Here is a 22,786-nt window from a genome sequence, read left to right as displayed (position 1 = left end):
TTTTTTTAAAAAAATTCACATTTCCCATAATATAATAAGTTAAAATGTGAATTTGATGAAAAATTAAATGAAAAACAAAATCTCTTTGTTAATGTATGAATATTTTTGTATTATTTTCTAATATTTATTCATTTTTATGTTTGTGACCTAGATAAGCAGTACGTCACTAAATTCTCTCAAGACGTACAATCAGTATCACTTCCAAACCAACTGGTCTTGATAGCTGAAGATTTTGGTGTATGCAGCTGTGAGTGGCCGCTCACAGATGACAATTAATGCATAGTTGTTATGAGGTAAAATAAAATTTTTAGAAGAAATACTCTTATTTACAGGAAAAAACATTTTGTTTATACTCATTTACATGAAACCTGATAGACAGTGGTAGAGGAAACATAAAGCGAATATTCATACAAAATTTCGTGAAGCTACAGAGTTCTAATGACACCAAAACACTGCATTCCAGGAAACGTTTGACAGATGAGCAGAAATGATGTGGACGTTACATCAACCCGTCCACCTGTTCTGTTGGCAATCGTGTACCTGCGTACACATTGTTTGTCAAAGATTATCTCTGCTTACTTTGAGAGGTAATTTATGATTGTTGCAGAGGATTTGTGTGTCACCGGGAGTGGGCGATAGTGTCTGTGACCGGGAAATATGATGTTGAGTTAAGCGAGGTGAATAACAGTAGTTTGTAGATTCATGTTTACCAACAAAACATAATTGGATGGTCTGGATTGTAACAAAGATTTTGGTTGCCGTTGGTTGGTGTTAGTTTCATCAGCCGGCTGCTTGGAAGGTGTCTACGGACGAAAGTTAATGAGATCGTTATCTAATGCGCATTGTTCTGTAACGGCTTGGGCTTTCGTTATCTATAGAATAAATACCTGCTGCCCTTAGTTACTGTATGCAGTTCCTTAGTCGTGCGCTTGGCAAGATGGAATCTCAGGTATAGTAGACTTATTTTCCTTTTGATGTAACCGTAAGTAAAGTAACTGACTGACGCTGACTAAATATTCTGTTATTTAGATCGATAGAGTAGTAAATGTCTACAAAACAGTTGCCCATTACCCATCGCTTACATCAGCAAGGGTTTTAAAGTCGTTGGTGAGTGGTAATGGTGTCACTGTGCTTTCATCATGGTCACAAAGGAATCTAGAAAGAGGAAAATCGATAAAATTTCAACAAATGTACATCGTGGACGCGTCATTGCAAAACCCCACAGAACTGGTGCCGGTGGACACTACTTTTGAGTAAGTTATAATGTTTTCAATGTTAGTCTGTATTATGCGATTACATTTTTGTATTTGAATTTTCGCTAAGGATAAAGTTAGAAAATTTTCCTATAATTGTGACTGCCTTTAAGTGTAATTACAGTATGGTTTGCAAGTCAACATATGAGAGTATTCACTGAGTGCCAAGCTGTGCACAGTGTGTCTCATGTGCAGTATTAATTTTTTGTTAGTTCTTTAGTCACTGTTTCCCCAGCAGAAACATAGTATATATTTTTGTTAGCTGTTGTGTTTCATATTGTTTATTGTTCAAAGTAAGTAGCTTGTTTCTTTGAAATATAATGTAGCAAATGCCAACAATCGGCTAGTTTTGTTTCATCAGATTAGCACAACAAAAGGTTGAATTTTATATGTTTAGGTTACTGTCATGCATGTCGAGTTCAGAAGAGTTTCGTGCAGTTCTGCGAGAAGTCCCACAAGATGAAACTAAAAAGAAACAATACCTTGAGGTCTGGAGGCAAAGGCAGTTATGGAAGAACTATGATTTACAGGCACTTGAAGTTCATGGTGATGTTTATGCTGATGGTAAGCTCTTGATTGTATTCACAAGAACTGTATGTCAAGGAACAGTGGCTTTAAATATTTTGTGTTGTCAAAACCTTCATTTATTGCATGCAATAGTTTCTTAAATAAATAAGTAACTTAATATATCTGTTTTAAATAAGTTTCAATGATGGTAGCTCAGTGCTGTGGGTAAACTGTGTTGTACGGGAATTTACGGATATGCAGTGAGATAGAACAGTCATGATAGCTGAGCAAAAGTAGTTGTACCATCTGTGCAGATGGTGACTTGATTGCTTTAGTCACTTGTGATCAGAATGGCAGTGAATCTAATGGAGGGCTAGTGTGTGCTAGTGATTCCCACTGAAAAATTAATCGTAGTGACAGAATGGTCTGTACCATAGCCCTGAGTCTCGGTTTGTTTTGGATGTAATAATTTAATGTGTGATGGTGAAGTGAAGGAATTTAAATGCAAAATACACATTGTGGTAACAGATTGATCTGTAGTATAGTCTGATGTCCATGTTTGTGTCATATTTAGTGCATTTCACCTGTCTGACACATTTTGCATTGTAAGAACTAAAACTGCAAGTCAAATTCAGGGAGACTGTATTAGACTGTGAACAAGTCTCAGACCAGTATGTTGATGCCTGTAATTTACACGTATCCTACATAATCCACCAGAATTGGAAGATTGTTCACTACTTGTAAGCATTTGTCCTGCGCCCATATTTGTTTATGTTTAGTATCCCTTGTTATACCTATTTAGTTTGGATCATACACAATTGAGCAGCATGCTAAGATAGGACAGACAAGTATTTTTCTAGCATCACACCAATAAACAAAGTTTGCTATCTGTATTGTCTACAATGGAATCTGTGATCATTCCATTTCACTTTTACAAAGCCATGTGTTGCTGCAATGGGTCAACTAAAAAGTTAAATATTCATTGTCAGGAACTTGCTGCTAAATACCAAGTGCTTCAAAATGAATACTGGGATTTTAAGGCTTTGTAACGTTTATTACAGAGGTGTGCTGAAAAGTAATGCCTCCAAATTTTTAAAGTGAAAACTTAAATTTTTGTAAATAAAACAAACATTATTTACATTGTACATTATTATTCTTCATGTCTACACATCTGCAGCCCTCTGCTGCTAAATTGCTCCAAATTGTAGCATGTAACATGACGATGTGTGATGTAACTGTGTCAATACCTGAGTTGGAGAATACCTTCAAGGATTTCACTTTGATAGTGGTGAAGTGGTGCAAGCAGAGGTGAGAGTGTGGCTCAGTCAATGAAGTAAAAGATTCTACAGTTACAGTATTGAAAAACTGGTCTCTTGTTGGGAGAGGTGTGTTGTCGCCAGTTGATTATGTTAAGAAATAAATATATAGACGTGAAGAATAACACATCAAGATTTTCACCGTACAGCGGAGTGTGCACTGATATGAAACTTCCTTGTGGGTTGAAACTGTGTGCCGGACCTAGACTTGAACTTGGCACCATGCTTGGATAGCTCAGATGGTAAAGCACTTGCACGCAAAAGGCAAAGGTGCTGAGTTAGTCTCGGTCCAGCATGCAGTTTTAATCTGCCAGGAAGTTTCATATCTGTGCACACTCTGCTGCAGAGTGAAAATCTTATTCTGTAAATATCCCCTAGACTGTGGTTAAGCCATGTCTCTGCAATATCCTTTCTTCCAGGAGTACTAGTTTTGCAAGGTTTGCAGGAGAGCTTCTGTGAAGTTTGGGGTAGGAGATGAGATACTGGCGGAAGTGTGAAGAAGCTATGAGAATGAGGCGTCAGTTGTGCTTGGTTAGCTCAGATGGTAGAGCTCTTGCGTGCGAAAGGCAAGGTCCCAAGTTTGAGTCTCAGTCCAGCACTCAGTTTTAATCTGCCAGGAAGTTTCATGAGGAATTGCATTGTAGAAAGTTAATAACTTTTTTTTTAAAGCTTTCTGAATTTCCACATTGAAATTGGAGGTATTACTTTTCAGCACATCCTTGTACATTCAACCTTTCGTTATAAATAATACATCAAATGAAAGGGCAACTCTAGCTGCACCTGTGTGTAAGCTGTAAAGCCTACAGGGTGCAGTTTGTGTGCCAACTGTGCAAACGAAATGTTGCTGCATGACTATGAAGTTTTTCTGGATCATGTTGTTCTCAGTGATGTATCAACATTTTACCTATGTGGAAATGTGAACACAAATAATGTCCACATATGGGAGTCAACAAATCCCTGTGAGATGGTACAACTGCAACAACACTCCCCTAAATTGAATTTTTTCTGTCATATTCTGGTGGAAAGTTTATGGTCCCTTTTTTGTGAAGCAACTGTAACTGGTGTTTCTTATGTTGATGTGCTAGAACTGTGGCTTTTTCCTCAATTGGAAGAAGCTGAACCACAGAACTTCATTTAGAAGCTAGATAGTGTGCTGCCCTACTGGCATAACTTGGTATGCCATTGGTTAAACAATGTTGTATCTGACCGGAGGATTGGTCGCAAGAGGCCATATGGCAGAGCTCATTTCTCATGGCTTCTACGTTTGCCTGATCTGAGCCATGCGATTTTTACCTTTCGAGATTCATAAAGGATCATGTTCCTCAGCCACCAACTGGTCTATCCAACTTAAGAAACAGGATTGAAGCTGTTGTTGCAACAATTACTCCAGTCAAATTGATCATGGTTAGTGAAGCAGAATGGATGGTGCTCACACCGAACACTTCTAAGAAAAACAGTTTGAGTTGCTTTTTCATTTGATGTGTTATTTCCAATTGGAGGCTGAATAAAATAAATGCAACAAAGCCTTATAACCCCGAATTCATTTTAAAACACACGGTATTTTACTTGGGACTGGAAGTGCATCTTGTGGAGTTTGATCTTGTAGTGGCACTGTGGCGAGTGTTCATGTATGTGCCTGGTGTATGTTCAGTGAGCATTGCTGCTTTAGTAGTGGCCTATATACAGTGATGGTGCTAATGTTATAAATCCCATTTTTTTCTCTAACTCTTTGGACTGTGAATGCAGAAATTTTTGATACAATATTGGTCAGCTTTTGTCGTATATCGTCATAAGTCAATTATGTGAAACCCATCCTGCATTTTTCTCATGTTGTCTCCTGAAAACAAAGCATCGGGGTAGCCAGGTACACAGTAAAAATGGACTTCCAAAAAGCATTCAACTCACTACGACACCTATGCTTGTTATTGAAAGTACTATGATATGGGGAATGAAAAGAAATTTGTGACTGGACTGAAGATTTCTTAGCATTGAGGAGGCAATATGTTATCTTCGATGGAGGTTTGACAGACGTAGTAGAATTAACTTTTAGTGTGCCCCAGGAAAGTGTATTGGCACACTTGATATTCCTGTTGTATATTAATGATCTTGCAGATAATATGCAGGGCTTAGGCTTCTTGCAGACAATGCGGTTGTCTGTAATGAAGTACTGTTTTCAAAACTGCACAAATTTTGAGTCTGACCTTGATAAGGTTTTAAAATTGCACAAATCATTGGCAATTTACTATAAATAATCACTACATCTACATACATACTCCGCAATACACCATACGGTTGCATGGCAGAGCGTACCTCATACCACAACTAGCATCTTCTCTCCCTGTTCCACTCCCAAACAGAACAAGGGAAAAATGACTGCCTATATGCCTGTGTACAAGTCCTAATCTCTCTTATCTTATCTTTGTGGTCTTTCCACAAAATGTAAAGTTATGCACTTAGTAAAATGAAAACACATAACTTTCTATTATTATACTGTCAATGAGTCACAACTGGAATTGATCAACTCATACAAATACCTGGGTATAACACTTTTTGGGGATATGAAATGGAATGTTCACATAGTATCAATTGTAGTTGAAGCAAGTGGCAGACTTTGGGTCATTGGTAGAATACCAGAAAAATGCAATCAGTCTACAAGGCAGTTTGCTTAACATTTGTGCAACCCATTCTAACATATTGCTCAAGTGTGTTGGATGCATACCAAATAGGACTAACAGATAATATTGAATGTATACAAAGAAGGGTGTCACTAATGGTCACACGTATGTCTGACACATGAGAGAGTGCCATGGAGATTCTGAGAAAATTGAACTGGCAGATAATTGAAGATAGTTTGCAACTATCTCGAGATAGCGTGCTCACGGAGTTTCAAAAGCCAACTTTAAGAGATGAATCTTAGCAATACACCGTAACCCTCTGCCTGTCACTCCCATAGGGGTCATAAGGACAAGATTAGACTAGGCAGAGTGCGCATAGAGCCATTTAAGCAATCATCCTTCCTGCACTACATACTCGAATGGAACAGGAAGACATTCCAATAACCAGTACATTGGGAAGTACCCTCTGCCGTGCACTTCAGTGGTTTGCAGGATGTAGATGTATAAGTGCTCATATTTACGAAGCAAAAACCATAAATGCTTCTACTGAAGAATAAACTGAATTTAATTAACTTACAAGTGGTTATTTGTTTAGTGTTTGTTAGCACAACAAATGGTGTTATTATAGGCCTACATTATGTAACAGGTGTAAAGCAATGGTACTGATGGAAAAAAATGAAACAAGTTTGTGATATTGCATGTATATGATACAATAGTTTAGTGGAGAAATACTTAAATTAAAATTGTCAGACCAGTCAACAGCATCTGCAGTCAGCACCAGGTAGTCATTTGCATTATGTGGACTTGATATTAGATTAAACTCCTGCAAAGTGTGGTACATAGCATGGGTTTTTCATTGCAGTTAAAAGATGGATCACACACTTCATTCCACCTGAAAAGAAAATTCTTGCATGTACCATGGTGTGAATGTATTCTGTTAATTCTCTTCATATACGTCGAGACAAATCAAAGTCTTCTGGTTTAGTGTGGGTTTTCAGGTCAGATTGTACTCCTGGTGGTGCTTGCTGCGTCCATATTTGCACCAGTTTATGCTGTATATAAAATTCTTAGCAAGGAGGTCTGCAGCAGTTTTTATTGCTAGTTGTTTGGATTTTAGCCTGCCAAATGTAACAGTTGAGCTGTCGTCATGGGATTTTCAGGGTCGACTGTATAAAGCATTAATCTTGGGTTAAGGTAAAAATTCAAGCTTAACCTGGAAATCTGCGTCGTATGAAGTTAGTACGGGGATCCCACTTTGTACCCTATAGAGTTGGTTTCCATTTGGATCCACTTGGCCTCTGCTGTCACGATTTGCAATCTATATCTCCTTCCTTAGGGGCTGCCTATACATATGCTGCCCTAACTGCCCTCCTTAATTAACTCCTCCCTCCCTCCTTTCCTCCTCCTTGGAGATTTTAATGCCCATCACCCTTCATGGGGCTGTGCTGTGTCATCTAGTCAGTTGCTGCTCATTGTCCATTTTCTTGTAGACCACGACCTATGCCTCCTTAATAATATTTGCCCTACTCATTATAGTGCCACATATCACACTTTTTCTACGATAGAGCTTTCACTTTCTTCCTCTCCCCTTCCCCCTTCCATACACTGGTAGCCAAATGATGATCTTTGCGATAGTGACTACTTGTCTCTATCTTGTTCCCTTCACACCTCCCACTGAACAGGTTACCCCATTGGCCTTCCCATTGTGCTGATTGGCCTCTATATACTTCCCAGGCTGTGTTTTCACCTTCTCTGTCAAGTTGTATTGACAGAGTCGGCCCTGATCTGTCCGATAAGATAATGTGCACTGCTGGCATTGCTGTTCCCCACTTGATGGGCTCCGTTTGCCTCCTGCCAGTTCCGTGGTGGAGCATGGCCATTGCTACCACTATCTAGGATTGCCCTTATGCCTTGCAACACCTTAAGTGGCACCAGTCCCTGACGGCCTTGTTAATCATTACATTTCTTCTTGCCAAAACCCCTTACTTAATCATACAGAGCAAACATATGTATTGGGAATGCTTTGTCTCCACTCTAGGTTTTTCTGTCCCTTTGTCATATGTGTGGATTACACCCTGCACTCTCCAAGGTAGTAAGTGACAGTCTTAAATTCCGGACCTTGCCCTGCCAGCTGGCCTTTGTTAGGATGCGTCAGTTCTCGCAGAACACCCTATGACCCATTTTGCAACAGCATTGGTGTCAACCTGCTATCCAGCTGCCTTCTGTCTTGGGGAAACAGCAGGCTGAAGCTTCTCACTTATATTTTACCCCTTTCCAGGCAGAGTCGTACAATGAACCTTTTACTAAATGGGAGCGTCTTCTGGCTCTCTCTTCAGCTCCTGACCCTGATTCCATCCATAACCAATTGCTTAAACACCTCAGTCCTCCACAATGCCAATATCTCCTCCAGGTGTTTAACAGTAATTGGCTCCGAGGCATCGTCCCCCCCCCCCCCCCCCCCCCTCCAGCGGAGGGACTGTATTGTGGTTCCTGTCTTTAAGCCTGGCAAGGATCTATCTTTCCTTAAGTTAGTTACCGGCCCATTACCCTGATCAATGTCCTGTAAGTTACTAGAACGGATGTTGGCTCGTCGGCTCAATTGGGTCCTTGAATTTTAGGACCCTTTATCCCCTTACCAGGGTGGCTTTCAGGAGGGGGCGGTCTCTGATACATCATCTGCCTCAATTAGATACTGCAGTTTGGCAGGCCTTTTCTCAATGTTGCCATCTTGTCGTAGTTTTTTTTCGTTCTTCGTAAGGCCTACGACACAACTTGGCGGCATCACATCCTCCTTGCACTCCATGAGTGAGGTCTTCAGGGACCCTTCTTGGTTTTTACTCATCAGTTTTTGTCCCACTAGTTGTTCAGAGTCTGGGCTGGCATTGTTTTCAGCTCTCCACAGACCCTGGAGAATGGCGTTCTACATGGCTCTGTATTGAGTGTCCTTCTTTTTCTAATCAGTATTAATGGACTTGTGACCACTATCAGACTGTTGGTCACCCCTGCTCTGTATGTGGATGATTTCTGTATTTGGGCTGACTCCCACTTGGTGGCTTCTGCGGAATGACAGCTGCAGGGTGCCAACTGGTGTGTTTTCTTGTAGACACACTCGCACTTTTTTCAAATAGCTCAGCTTAAGTCGGGGGTAGTGTGTTTCTATCGCCATACTAGAGTCCATCATGATCTGGAGCTCAGTCTCAATGTCCAACGTCTGACTGTAGTCCCCCAATTCCATTTCTTGGGTCTTCTTCTTGACAGCAAGCTTACTTGGTTGCGTCATATCCGTCATTTGAAAGTTGGTGGTTTTCGTGAGTGCAGTGTTCTTTGCTTCTTTGCCTCTTGGGAAGTGGTTCATTCAACTCTTCTCTGCCTTTATTGAGCGTTAGTTCTAACTAGTCTGGACTATGGTTGTCAACTTTATGGATCAGCTGCCCCCTCCATGCTGCTTCTCTTGGACCCAGTTTACCATTGCAGTATCCATTTAGCCACCAGTTCCTGCCTCACTAACCGTGTCGATAGTGTTCTTGTTGACACTGGGATCCGTCCCCTTTCAGTTTTGTGGACCCAGCTCTAGCTTCCCTACACTATCACTATCTGATCTTCCCCTGCTCACCCCTCCGATTCTGTTCTGTCCTAGGCTTCGGGCTGACGCCTGCCTGCTGTCCACCCTTGGCTGGGTTTACCGGTTGGGCTCTGCCCCCGTCTGTCCCCTGTGACTTCCATCTCCACTCCTTGTCCTCTTCCCCACGTTTTCCTCCAACAACCTGCCTTTGGTTAACTCCTCAGCAGTGGATTCAGATGGATCTCTCCTGGCGTCTGAAAGCCTCCATTGCTCCACTAGTGTTCCATTGTTTGTTCCCAGTGCTTTTACATGGGTTTCAGCATGCCATTGGTTCTTTTTTTTTTTTTTTTCCCCTTCTCCACTGGTTATTCTAAATGTGCTCATGAGATATGATTTCACATGTTCCATTGGCACGGAACATTGTCTATTGTGCGCCACGTGTGGGGTATTGACTGTGGAATCGATGGCCATTGTTGGGTCCTCTGTTTTATTAAACGCCCCTCACCCACCTGATTTTTATTATGTAAGGACTCAGTGACTGGCCTTCAGGATATCACTCATTGGTTCTCCCGCTATCCCTTAAGCTCTGCCATCCACAACCTTCTTGCTGATCGTGGTGCCACTGCTTGTCTGGTCGACTTCCTTTGTGTTCCTGGTCACATTGGTATCCCAAGTAATAAGCTTGCTGATCATCTTATTTTGGGAGGGGGGGGGGGCGCCATCTACACCCCTTTTCCCCATGACTCCTCTGGGGAGCAGATTTGTGGCTTTACATGAAGTCCCTTTTTGCTCAATTGTTGGCAGACTCTTGGGAGGCTCCCCCCCCCCCCCCCCCCCCCAATGCCTAATAAACTTTGTGCCTTCAAGGAGACTCCCTCCAAGTGGCGTTCCTCCCTCTGCCTCTGGCCATACTAGTTGACCTACGGGTTTTTACTCCAGAGTGAGCTCCCCTCCCATCTCCCTCTGCCACCCCCTCCTCTCCTTTTATAGTTATGTGGCTCTACTGACAGTGATCCATATTTTGCTGAACTGCCCCTGCTTCGGCCTTTCACACTAAATATGCCCACCTACCTTCCTTGTTTTGGCTGTTGGCGGACAAGCCGTGCATTATTACGTCTGTCCTCAGTTTTCTTCGCAGCTGTGATTTGTTCTCTCAGGTATAAGTTCTTGAATTTTCCTCTGGTGTTTGAGTCCCTCAGTTAGCGTAGGCATTGGTTGTTAAGGTCTTGACCTTGCCTCCACTCCAGCCAGGTTCTCTCCGCCTTTTCCCTACTTTTTATGTGGTGTGTTGTGCTGTTATTGTTTCCTCTTTCTTCTACCCCTAGTGTTGTTCCTGTTGTACCATGGTAATGGTATTGTACAGTGTGGTTTGGGTGTCGAGACCGTTCGGTGGTGGTGTTAGTGTCCCTCTGCACTTAGCAATTCTGGGGCATCCCTGTTCTCCTTGTCCCCCCCCCCCCCCCCTTCCTGTTGCCTTGATGTCCCTTTTCCTCTTTGTTTGCTCATTATCCTTTCCTTTCCCCTCAGCTTGACTGTGCTGTTTGTGTTGTTCCTCCCTTGATTTATACCATCTTAGATCATGGGACCAGTGACACCACAGTGTGGTCCCTTCCCCTAAATCAACCAACCGGCTAACCAATCAACCAACCAATATTTACTCTAGTGAGATAAATATTTCTTTTGGTATCCTATGGTGATTAACTTTCGAATTGTCGATGTAACGGCACCAACACTGTGGTTATATTTGGATGATGCAGTTGCTATCCACCGTGAGCATTTGTCCATGCCTGTGGCAAGGTTGCACCAGTCATCTTTCTGGAAATTCCTCCATGGTCTAAGAAAAGATGTGATGATGGAGTCTGTATACCAAGCACAAAGATGACTGGCCAATGTTGGCTTTTTGGGAAGTTATGGTGCACCTTCTTGCTGGCATGTTGTAGTTCATTGCAGTTTACTTTCAGACTAGATAGGTTGAGGAGGGTAAAGGGTGATGGGGAATGGGAACTGGCAGTTGGCAAGAAGTAGCTAGGAAGAGGAGGTATTCAGACAGTTTTACTTTGCATACATACAATAGATATGACCAACTGTCAGAGTTGAGTGGGTAGGAGCCTCGTGTAGCTGTAGATGTAGGTAACTTGCAGCAGTCCTCAGCAATTAGGAAGCCTAGGTTAGTGGCAAAGTCTATCAGAAATAAGGTTCTGCTGCTAGGTAGTTCCCACAGTAGAGGTGTGGGCCAGCAGTTGCAGGAAGTGTTGGGGAGTGAGTACCAGGTCACCAGCATTGTGAAGCCTAGTGCAGGGTTGGCTCAGGTGACTGAAAGCATAGGGGAGTTATGTAAGAATTTTACGAAGGAGGATCAGGTATTGATAGTGGGTGGAGCAGGGAACAGTCTCGATAGGGATGGGGAATATGATGTCAGTGGTGACTTGGTTGTGATAGCTAATCAAACTGGCGGCACTAATGTGCATTTCGTGCAACTGTTTCAGCGTCATGATTGGCCTCACCTTAATGCGGCTGTTAAGCGCGTTAATGTGGGGCTGCGGATGGCACTGATGGCGGAGAGCATGGATCACATCTCAGTGGTGCCAGTTGGGTCTATCAGTAGATGGGGTTTCACTAAGCATGGCATGCAGCTCAATGGGTATGGGAAGGGGAGGCTGGCTAAGCTTATAGGTGACAGTGTAGTGGGTGGTGGTGGTGGTGGTGGTGGTGGTGGTGGTGGTGGTGGTGGTGGTGGTGGTGGTGTCCCTCATGGAAAAATTCCTGTAGTAGTTGGTGTTAGAGCTGCACCTTTTTTAGACTGAAGTCAGCTGATAGGTATACCTGCTTAAAGGAAGTGCCTCTAACTAAGGGCTCACCTCCAGAGGATGTAGTGTTTCCAAGTAGAGAAGGAATTAGCATATTTCATCAAAATATAACAGGTATTAGAGATAAAGTTAGTGAACTGCTAATAGATGTTAACTCTGAAATTATTGGTATATCAGAGCACCACTTAAATAATTTGATAATTCAGAAGCTTCCTTTACCAGGCTACAGATTAGCTGGCTGTTTCTCAAGGAGTTCCTTGTGGGGTGGGGGAGTGGCTCTGTATGTAAAAAACAGTGTTTCATTTGAGTCCATAGACATATCATGACACTGCACTGAACAGATATTTGAAAGTTGTGCAGCATTAGTTGAATATAGTGAAATTAAACTTCTAATTGCTGTTGTTTATAGGTCCCCTAAATCTGACTTCAGAGCATTTTTGCTTAAGCTAGAGAGGGTTCTTGATTCACTTTGTAGGAAGTACCAGAAAGTAGTTATCTGTTGTGACTTCATTGTTAATTTTGTATATGATCGTGCAAGAAAAAGGATGTTGGTAGATCTCCTAAATTCATATGATCTGATGCAAACTGTGTTTTTTCCAACTAGGGTGCAGGGGAACAGTAGCACAGTCATAGGCAATATTTTTATTCAATCTTCATTACTAGATGGGCATTCTGTTAGTAAATGGGTGAATGGCCTTTCAGACTGTGATGGACAAATTTTAACACTAAAATGTTTTTGTGCTCAAACCAATGTCATATTTAATTACAAACTACGAAGGAAAGTTAATCCAACAGCAATAGAGAGTTTTTGAAAACTTGTTAAGGAACAAGAGTGGCAAGATGTTTATAGTGCTGATAATATAGATGATAAATACAATGCTTTCCATAACACATTTCTCATGCTCTTTGAGATTTGCTTTCCATTAGAACATTCTAAACGGGATACTAGCAGTAATGGACAGCCTGGTTGGCTGACTACTGGGATAAGGATATCATGTAGAACAAAGTGGGAATTATAACAAAATGTTAGAAGTAGTCAAACAGTATTGTAAGGTGCTTAAAAATTTTATTAGCAAGGCAAAAAGTATGTGGTATGCAAATAGAATAGCTAATTCACAAGATAAAATTAAAGCCATATGGTCAGTTGTGAAGGAAGTGCTGGTCAGCAGCACAAGATCGATGATATAAAGTCAATTCACAGTAATAGTATTTCTGTTGCTGATAAATCAGATATATGTACAGTATTTAACAATTATTTTCTGAGCATTCCTGGTGAATTAAATAAAAATTTAGTTTCTACAGGAAATCATATAAATTCCTTACCGAATGCCTTTCCGAGATTGACGTCTGAAATACTCCTCTGTGATACAGAGATGGTTATGATTGAGTGTCTAGCAGAATATTAAAGTACTGTGCTGCACATGTTAGCCCTGTATTAAGCCATATTTGTAATTTTTCCTTTAGGAATGGTCAGTTTCCTGAGCGATTAAAGTACTCAGTAGTAAAGCCGCTTTATAAAAAAGGAGAAAGGGATAATGTAGATAATTTTAGACCTATTTCTATGCCATCATTGTTTGCAAAAGTTATTGAAAAGGCTGTGTATGTAAGGTTAATTGATCATTTTATATCACACGATTTGCTATCAAATGTACAGTTCGGCTTCAGAAGTCGTTTGACAACTGAAAATGTTATATTCTCTTTTCCCTGTGAGGTACTGGATGGGCTAAACAAAAAGTTTCGAACGCTTAGCGTATTTTTTGATTTGACAAAGACATTTGACTGTGTTGATCTCACAATATTGCTCCAGAAGTTGGACCATTGCGGAATAAGGGGAGTAGCTCACAATTGGTTCACCTCTTACTTTAGCAACAAGCAGCAAAAGGTCATTATTCACAATGTTGATAACGGCTGTGATGTGGGATCTGAGTGGGGCACTGTCAAGTGGGGAGTGCCCCAGGGATCAGTGTTGGGGCCACTCCTGCTCCTTATTTATATAAATGATATGCCCTCTAGTATTATGGGTAACTCTAAAGTATTTCTGTTTGCTGATGACACTAGCTGGGTTGTAAAGGATGTTGTGTGCAACATTGACTCGGTTTCAGGTAGTGCAGTGCATGACCTCAGTTCATGGCTTGCAGAAAATAAACTAAAATTAAATCATAGTAAGACTCAGATTTTACAGCTTTTAACACACAATTCAACAAAACCCGACGTTTTAATCTCACAGAACGGGCATATGATTAGTGAAACTGAACAGTTCAAATTTCTAGGTGTTCAGATAGATAGTAAGCTGTCGTGAAAAGCCCACGTTCAGGATCTTGTTCAAAGACTTGATACTGCCATTTTCACTATTCAAACGGTATCAAAAGTGAGTGATACTTCGACATGTAAATTAGTCTCCTTTGCTTATTTTCATTCACTTATGTTGTATGGTATTATGTTTTGGGATAACTCTTCCCATTCGAGAAGGATATTTTTGACTCGGAAACAGGCGGTTCGGGCAATAAGTGGTGTGAGTTCACGAATCTCTTGTCGACCTCTGTTCACGAGTCTGGGTATTTTGACATTGGCCTTTCAATATGTATATTCCTTATTGTCGTTTCTTGTTACCAATATTAGTTTATTTCCAAGAATAAGCAGCTTTCACTCGGTTAATACTCGGCAGAAATCAAGCCTCCATTTGGATCGGACTTTCTTAACTCTTGTGCAAAAAGGTATGTAGTATACTGCTGCATCCATTTTCAATAAGCTACCACTCGAATTCAAAAATCTTAGCTGTAATCCACTCCCTTTCAAATCGAAACTGAAGAGTTTCCTCATGGGTCACTCCTTCTATTCTGTCGAGGAGTTCCTTGAAAAATTAAGCTGATTCTTATTGTATTGCTGATAGCGTTTACTTAAACTTACGGATTGCCTTTTTTTTTTTCAGGTTAATGAACATTTATTTTTATCTGTTATTACTTTTATGTTGTAAGTTCATGTACCGACACCTTGGAGATTTGCTCCTCAATTTGGTCCCACGGAACTTGACTTATAAATAAATAAACTTGACTATAAAACAACTGTATTGGTATAAAACCATATTTCTGACATGTGCCTCTAAATTGACTTCCTGTGGTTTGCGTTAACTGACTGCTAACTTAAAAGTGTTTGCTTATTCCATGATCTACATCCCATGTGGCATTTTTTATTCTTTTTTGTTTTCATGTGTGCAGTATTAATGTTTTAATTTGTTCATTTTCACCCGTTCATTCATTCATTCATTCATTCTTTTTTGCTTATTTATTGATTAATTCAGTCATTGTGTACAGAGAGCCCATCAACGAATACACTAAAAAAAGAGAAGCAAATTTTACAAACTTAATCCGTACACTGCATTAGCAATGAACTATCACTGTACTGCCTGATAATATTTGTGCTTATGCTAACTGTTTGTAAGCTAACAAATTCAGGGGAAAGCTGCTGCTTTCTCATTTGTATTAATTAGTCCTTGTTTATTGTTTGTAGTGCCGTGAGACTGGCTGCGGAGCTATTTTAAATAAATAAGTAATAGTCTTGTGATTCACTAAATGGCTATGGCAGGTAAAGGCAGTAAGTGATCTGTTTTAATGACACTGCTACATTCTTGCCTAAGATGAGGGGCCTTATTTCTTGATACATCCATCCATCAAGCTTTAGATTTTCTATGGTTGCCTAAAGTCTGTTGCAGTCAGTGTTGGGATGGTTTCATTGCAAAAGAAAATGTCTGCGACTTTCCCCACCTGATGTCTAGTTTTAGCGTGTTGTCATTCTCTAATGGCAGGTTTTTAAATTTTTATTTCAGTTTGTTTGAGCATATACATTTTGCTATCAGGCAATCATTCAGTTTGTTTCAATTATTTTATCATCTCATTATTAAAGTTTATATACATGTAATTAGATACCCATTGTTTCATATTTTTACAAATTACATTGCATAAAAATTAATGTATTTGTTGGTATTTTCACCATTCTCAGCTGACTTTGGCTCATTCGAATGGTCACCATGTGGTGAAAAGGTTCTGTACATAGCTGAAAAGAAGTTACCTAAAACTGAACCATTTTATAAACCAAAACCACTGGATACAAAGGGCAATGGTTCGGGTGATGCAAAGCCTTTAAGAGTAAGTATAGAACCATTGGTAATACAGGGATTAACTCAATAATACTGCTTATACTTTCGCTTCATGACAGTAATTCATGGTGTGTTTTGATGTGCCATTTTAATGCAGTAATTGGCATTCTGCCATAAGTATAATGAACCAAGATCTGTTTTGATGGTTTCTTTTTTTTTGTATGTTTTTCCTGTCATTCCTTTCTTCTAATTGCTCTTTTATTTATGTTTGATTTGTGATTTCATTATCATTGTGGTTCTGTAGTGGAAACAAAACTAACTGAAGCATTGTGTTAGATAAAAATTGAATCCAGCCTGAGACTCAAACCCAGAAATTTGCCTTCCAGGCAATTCTCTTACGACTTGATCTATTAAGATATGATTCATGAGGCAGCCACGTAGTTCCATTGTGCCAGCACCCTCTCTTAATTACAATGTCACAGAAGTTCCTCTGTTGGACTAGCACTCGTGGAAGAAGGAATACTGTAGAGGAATGGCTTAACCACAGCCTATGGGTTTATTTTCAAAATGAATCTTGCACTCTGCAGCAGTGTGTGCACTATTTTGAGAGAGCAAGGGAAAGCTAATAGATAGAATGATGGTAATTAATTGTATATGTCAACATATGTATACTGGAGGTTTTTTTTTAAGCTTGGTGGAGGTGTCAGTGTTTTTGCTTCCCTTCAAGCTGAAATAGTCTCATTTCAGTGAAGGCTTAAGTGGTTTCCTCTTCCTCAGCAGTAATTTTGATCTTAAAGAATGAGCAGTTATTTAATTCCGTTACCTTGCCTTCAACCCTGAGAGAGCTCTCTTGATGCACATAGTGTCTTGAAAATAATAAGACAAAGGTAGATAGTGTCTTGAAAATAATAAGATAAAGGTAGATAGTATCTTTATAGGTTTACAAAAGGCATTCAACACTGTGCCACATTGCTAGCTGAAAACAAAGACACAGTCAAATGAAGTATCTTATCAACTATGTGACTGACTGCAAGTATTTTCAGTTGGTACCACCCTGTATGTTCAGCTGGAAGGAAGTGTAATAAGACTGTTATGTCTTTAATATATGTAATGATTTATGAGACAGTATTATAATCCTCACATAGTGCCATCAGTACTTATTGAACACAAGCAAGTTGTGTAACAACAAATTTAGATTGTGTATTAATTCACAGACCAATAACAGTAATAGTTTTTGGTTGAATATTCATCTGAGCCACAATAGAAATTAATATGAGACAGTTCCTGATTAAGTTAATAAAGCCCAAAAAGTATTTAGACAATAAGCCTGAGTTTAATTATCAAACAATGGGAAATACAGGTTGGAATATCAACAGTTATGAAAAGGACAGATTGCTACTTGCCGTAAAGATTACATGAGAGCTGCAGACAGGCACAACGAAAAGACTGTTACACACAAAGCTTTTGGCCGAAGCCTTTTTCAGAAAAGAAAGGAAAACACGCATACATTCGCACAAGCAGGCACAGCACTGTCATGAATGAACACTATCTCTGGTCACTTCAATCAGTCTAAAGTGGCCAGAAATAGTGCTCATTTGTGACTGCAATGTGCCTACTTGCATCAGTGTGTGTGTGTGTGTGTGTGTGTGTGTGTGTGTGTGTGTGTGTGTGTTCCCTTTAGTAATCCAAGTTCGTTTTAAGTCCACTGGTAGAAGTGAGTAGGACAAGAGGAACTGACAAAGAGAACACTGCCAGCTGGCATTACATTTGCCCATCACAGAAGTTCAAGTGACTGGCCTGCAGTGCTGTCTGTGTTCTCTTTTCAGACATGAGCAATGTTAAGTGTATTGTTATGTCCATATCTTCCAATGACACATCCGACAGGTCAACTAAATCCCTCCCTCCTGGAGCTGACATGTAGTGCCAGTGTAGAAAAGGACAATATGGCAAAAACGGTGGGGAGCTGGGTGAAGACAAGACAGAAGGCTCCTGGAAGGCTCTCAGGACTACCGGCAACAGTAGTACTGGATACGGAGCTTCGTGCATAAGCCTGGAGACTGATGGGAGTGGAGGCGTCCCTGCTGTGCGAAGCAGGTCCGGTAATTCAAAAGTCTTTTAAGCCATATTGATGTCCTTGGGTGGGTCTCACAATATGCAGGGAGGACCAGGTGGACATCCTCTGTGACCCGGAAATCGAGGGAGCCTTATGGTTTAGTGGCGGCAGTGGACTCCCCGATCAGGGCGCCCACGCACCAGGGTGCAGCAACCGGAGCTGGCTGTGGTGCTGGTGCAGCATTCCACCACAAAGACCACATGGGACCCCACTGTTTTGCCAAAGACCCTTGGATCCATTCCACTTAACTGTGTGTGCCCACACTGGGGCCAATAAAATTCTGTGGTTGCGTGTGTATTTGTGTTCCAGGGATGCACACAGGAGATCCAGAAGCACCCTGTAAGGGCACACAAGAAGGAGCTCCATGAGGCCTTGACTATTGACAATAAGACTTTCAGCATTCACTGTGTTTAGTTGCAAGCAAACCTCTCTGTCAGCCCGCCAGACTATTTGAGGTTGATGGAAAGAAAGTGTCTAATTCCACTGTGGGTGCTAAACTTTTTGAAATTGATTGCTGTTGGGACTGTTGTTGGTCATCAGTGTGTGGAATAAACTTTCTGTTGTGATGATCTGGTCCCAGCTTCTCACAGAAGCTAGCATTGTTATCTGCTGGAGATGGATATGTATGGGAAGTGGGAGGTGGATGCTACTGTGATTAACTTCATGTACACCAAGAGAAAGCCTGTGAAGTTGGCATGAACTCTGTCGCATAACTGCATTGGCCTTGGCCATGGCAAGAATGATTGGGATGGACCGGCCATTGTGCTGGGCAAAAGGCACACTGTCACAACACCCATACAATATCCTCATCAGTACAAGATTTAGTGGCATGCCAGTTGCTTCCTCCTTCATATACCTTAGTGTGATTGATGCATGGGCTGAAGCACCTAATGTTGCAAGGAGGACAATACAACCAACTGACATTGTTATTCGTCTTCAGTGAAGAGTAAACGTGAAGTTGATGGCGTTGCTGAAAGAAACACCAAAGCTCTGGTAAGTCTGCGCTTGATAGCTTGGGAGGCCAACATGACTGGACATACTGCAGGATCCATTGAAGAAGCAGGTTATGCATAAATACTGTAGCAATATCCTAAAAATTTATAGGGAACTCATTGAATGATTGCTCCAATTGACTTTTGAGCTCAAAATAAATTGTTTCTTGGTCCTCAGATTCAGGATCCAGACCTGCTTGAAGGTGAGACAGTGCATCCTGTTTTAGTAAAAAATGGGATAATGAAAAGGGTGCTGGAAATATATCAGATGTCAAGTCTATTGATAAGAGTGATGCACTGCATACTGTGACAGTTTAGCTTTGGAAGCAAAAAGTGACATAAGCGGTTTGTAGTTGATTGATAAGATGGAGTTTGTGACCAAACAAAAAAAAAAAAAAATGCAAAATTTATAGACAACAGAGATGATGCTCAACACTTCCTTTGTGATTTCAGAATAATGATCCCGAGCTATTGCCCTGTTAGCTTCTGAGAGAGAAAAGGCTTGAGGCTGTGTGGTGATGACTGTGCCTCCGGCACCAACAGCAAGTGGGCCTGGTAAATCACAAGGCATATGGTGATTAGAGGGCTGATTTTAAGTGGGGGGAAACCCCAGTGGCACTCTTTGAACCATTAAAAAGGGACTTCCTTTTTACAAAGACAATTTAATGGGAGGGGCATGGAGGCTGCTTGGGGAATAAATCACACATAGTAATTCACTTTTCCAAGAAATACCTGAAAGTCTCGACATATTTAGGCATATGTATATTCTGAATAGCCTCTCTATACTCTGTGGTGGTCCAAAGGTCCTCTTCACTGTGAATAAAACATAAGTAAGTGACAGCTAATGGAAGGAGGGCGCATTTGGTAAAGTTAAATTAAGGATTTTCTGTGCAAGGACAGCAAACACCAGACAGAGATTGTGAAGGTGTTCATCTTGTATGATCAGTGACCAGAATACCTGCAAAAATCTCTTCTGGAGACCTCTGGAATATGATGGGACCGCTAGTCATGCCAAAAGCCCATCTATTATATTAATACAGCCTGAATGGTGCATTCAAGACTTATACCATCCATGAGTCTTCGTCAAGAGGCAACTGAAAATATGCTTTTGTGAGATCGATTTGTGAAAATAGTTTTATCTTCTGAAAGTTTAGAAAAGAGTTCATCTCAATAAGACAAAGAATGAAAATCAAGTCCTTGTGAGCCTTTATGGTTTGTGTAGTTTCCACATGACCAAAGAGACACCCAGGTTTCCTGAACACCATTAATTGGGAAGCAAGGGACAAAACTTGTTGTTTTTCTGTTGCATCCAGTTCCAATTTAATCTCATCCTTAATGGCCAGTGGAATTGCTTTGCAGAATCTCTGACTTCCTGTCAGCTTTAAGACAGACTGGACCTGAGAGTCAGTTTCTTTCCCCAAACACAGTTCAAACTGTACTGCAAACTGCTTACGAATTGTCAGTGGCAGCACAGGATACTGACTATCTGAGGGAATACACTGCATTATGCAATGAAAATGCGATAGTGGAATCTTCATCAAGACCAAATATGTTCTTGACTGACAGATACACCACAGCAAAAATGATAATGTCTGAGACACCTGATTGTAAGTGACTGTCAGTTGCACCCTAGAAGTGGCATCTTGTACTTCATAGAGCAAGGGAGCAGTTACGCTTACATATATAGAATTTTTTATAAGTGACATTTATGTGGTAGTATTTAAAAGAAAAGTCACTGCAATGTCCTATACGGTTGTCCGCAACAAAATTTTACACAGTGCCAGCACCTGATCACAACCTGAAATGTTATTGGTTTGTATTAGCTGGGACTGATGGCTGGTGCCTGCCATGCTATGACTTACTTCTGCAGTATGACATCTATGTAAACATTTATAACAGTTGTCCTCATAATGTGAACATTTCAATCTGGAATGTAAAGAAAAACAGTCCATGCAACTTGGAAATGAAGTAGATTGTCACAAATGACCCCTGGCACTAGCTCAGAGATTGTGAAGAATGCGGTGGGATAGCAGCTGCTGAATGGAAATTTACCTCTTTAGAGTCTGTTACAGAAACTGCTGTGGAATGTCAGACTGCTGAAAAAGTTTGTTGTGCTGCTTGTAGTATTTCAAATGCATATGCAATTCACAGAACCACAGCTAGAGATGGATCAGACTGTCTTAAAGCTTGTTTGTGGAATTTCTTATTTGGGCTTAAGCTTACCACTAAAATACAAATTAAACTTTTTGTGTGTGATTTACTACACTTGCGTATGAACTTGCATTTCGGACTCAGCTCCTTCAAATCCTCAATCCAAGATGCATAAATGACAGTTTTCATCTTTCAATGTTGTGAGAATTTTGGTCTTGTTGTTGCTAAGTGCAGTTTATTGCCAAAATGCACTGACAGTAAAAAGAATGTCACACAATTGTAACACAGATGGCTCAGATGACAGGGCTAACTTTTCAATCAAGTGATGTAACATAGGATATGTATCCAGCGAAAAGTTCAATTGGTGATTTAAGTGTTTAACCTGACTTGCCTGAAAATGCAGCATGAGGTGTTTTTGATGTACTTACCAGTATTCCTCAGCCTTGTTAAATGGCTGAAATGTCGATTTAGCAGACAGCAACTGTGACTGCTGCAAAGATGAACTAGTTCATTGCTTGGTCAAGTCCCGATGATGGTTTAATATTACTGCCAAAGTCTTAGAAATCTGGCCTCCACGCTGTGCTTGGTGAACCAAAACAGCAACCTTCTTGTTGCCAATGCTGTTGTTGTTGTTGTGGTCTTCAGTCCTGAGACTGGTTTGATGCAGCTCTCCATGCTACTCTATCATGTGCAAGCTTCTTCATCTCCCAGTACCTACTGCAACCTACATCCTTCTGAATCTGCTGAGTGTACTCATCTCTCGGTCTCCCTCTACGATTTTTACCCTCCACACTGCCCTCCAATGCTAAATTTGTGATCCCTTGATGCCTCAAAACATGTCCTACCAACCGATCCCTTCTTCTAGTCAAGTTGTGCCACAAACTTCTCTTCTCCCCAATCCTATTCAATACCTCCTCATTAGTTACGTGATCTATCCACCTTATCTTCAGTATTCTTCTGTAGCACCACATTTCGAAAGCTTCTATTCTCTTCTTGTCCAAATTAGTTATCGTCCATGTTTCACTTCCATACATGGCTACACTCCAAACAAATATTTTCAGAAATGACTTCCTGACACTTAAATCTATATTCGATATTAACAAATTTCTCTTCTTGAGAAACGCTTTCCTTGCCATTTCCAGTCTACATTTTATATCCTCTCTACTTCGACCATCATCAGTTATTTTATTTCCTAAATAGCAAAACTCCTTTACTACTTTAAGTGTCTCATTTCCTAATCTAATTCCCTCAGCATCACCCGATTTAATTGGACTACATTCCATTATCCTCGTTTTGCTTTTGTTGATGTTCATCTTATATCCTCCTTTCAAGACACTGTCCATTCCGTTCAACTGCTCTTCCAAGTCCTTTGCCGTC

General features: G+C 40.7%; 1 protein-coding gene across 1 annotated transcript in view; it reads left to right on the top strand.

The window, feature by feature from the left end:
- The first annotated feature begins 477 nt into the window (after positions 1-477).
- The window catches only part of LOC126362567 (acylamino-acid-releasing enzyme-like), a 128,973-nt gene continuing 106,664 nt past the window's right edge, over positions 478-22,786 (top strand). The window contains exons 1-4 of the mRNA XM_050007891.1: positions 478-949; positions 1,030-1,253; positions 1,651-1,817; positions 16,057-16,202. Coding sequence (XP_049863848.1) covers positions 908-949; positions 1,030-1,253; positions 1,651-1,817; positions 16,057-16,202 — 579 coding nt within the window. The 5' untranslated portion in view covers positions 478-907. The remainder of the gene's footprint in view (positions 950-1,029; positions 1,254-1,650; positions 1,818-16,056; positions 16,203-22,786) is intronic.

The sequence above is a fragment of the Schistocerca gregaria genome, chromosome 1 (genome assembly GCF_023897955.1).
Source record: "Schistocerca gregaria isolate iqSchGreg1 chromosome 1, iqSchGreg1.2, whole genome shotgun sequence".
In the NCBI taxonomy this organism is placed as follows: Eukaryota; Metazoa; Arthropoda; class Insecta; order Orthoptera; family Acrididae; genus Schistocerca; species Schistocerca gregaria.
The sequence above is the reverse complement of the archived record's forward strand: the minus strand, read 5'-3'. Positions and strand labels throughout refer to the sequence as shown.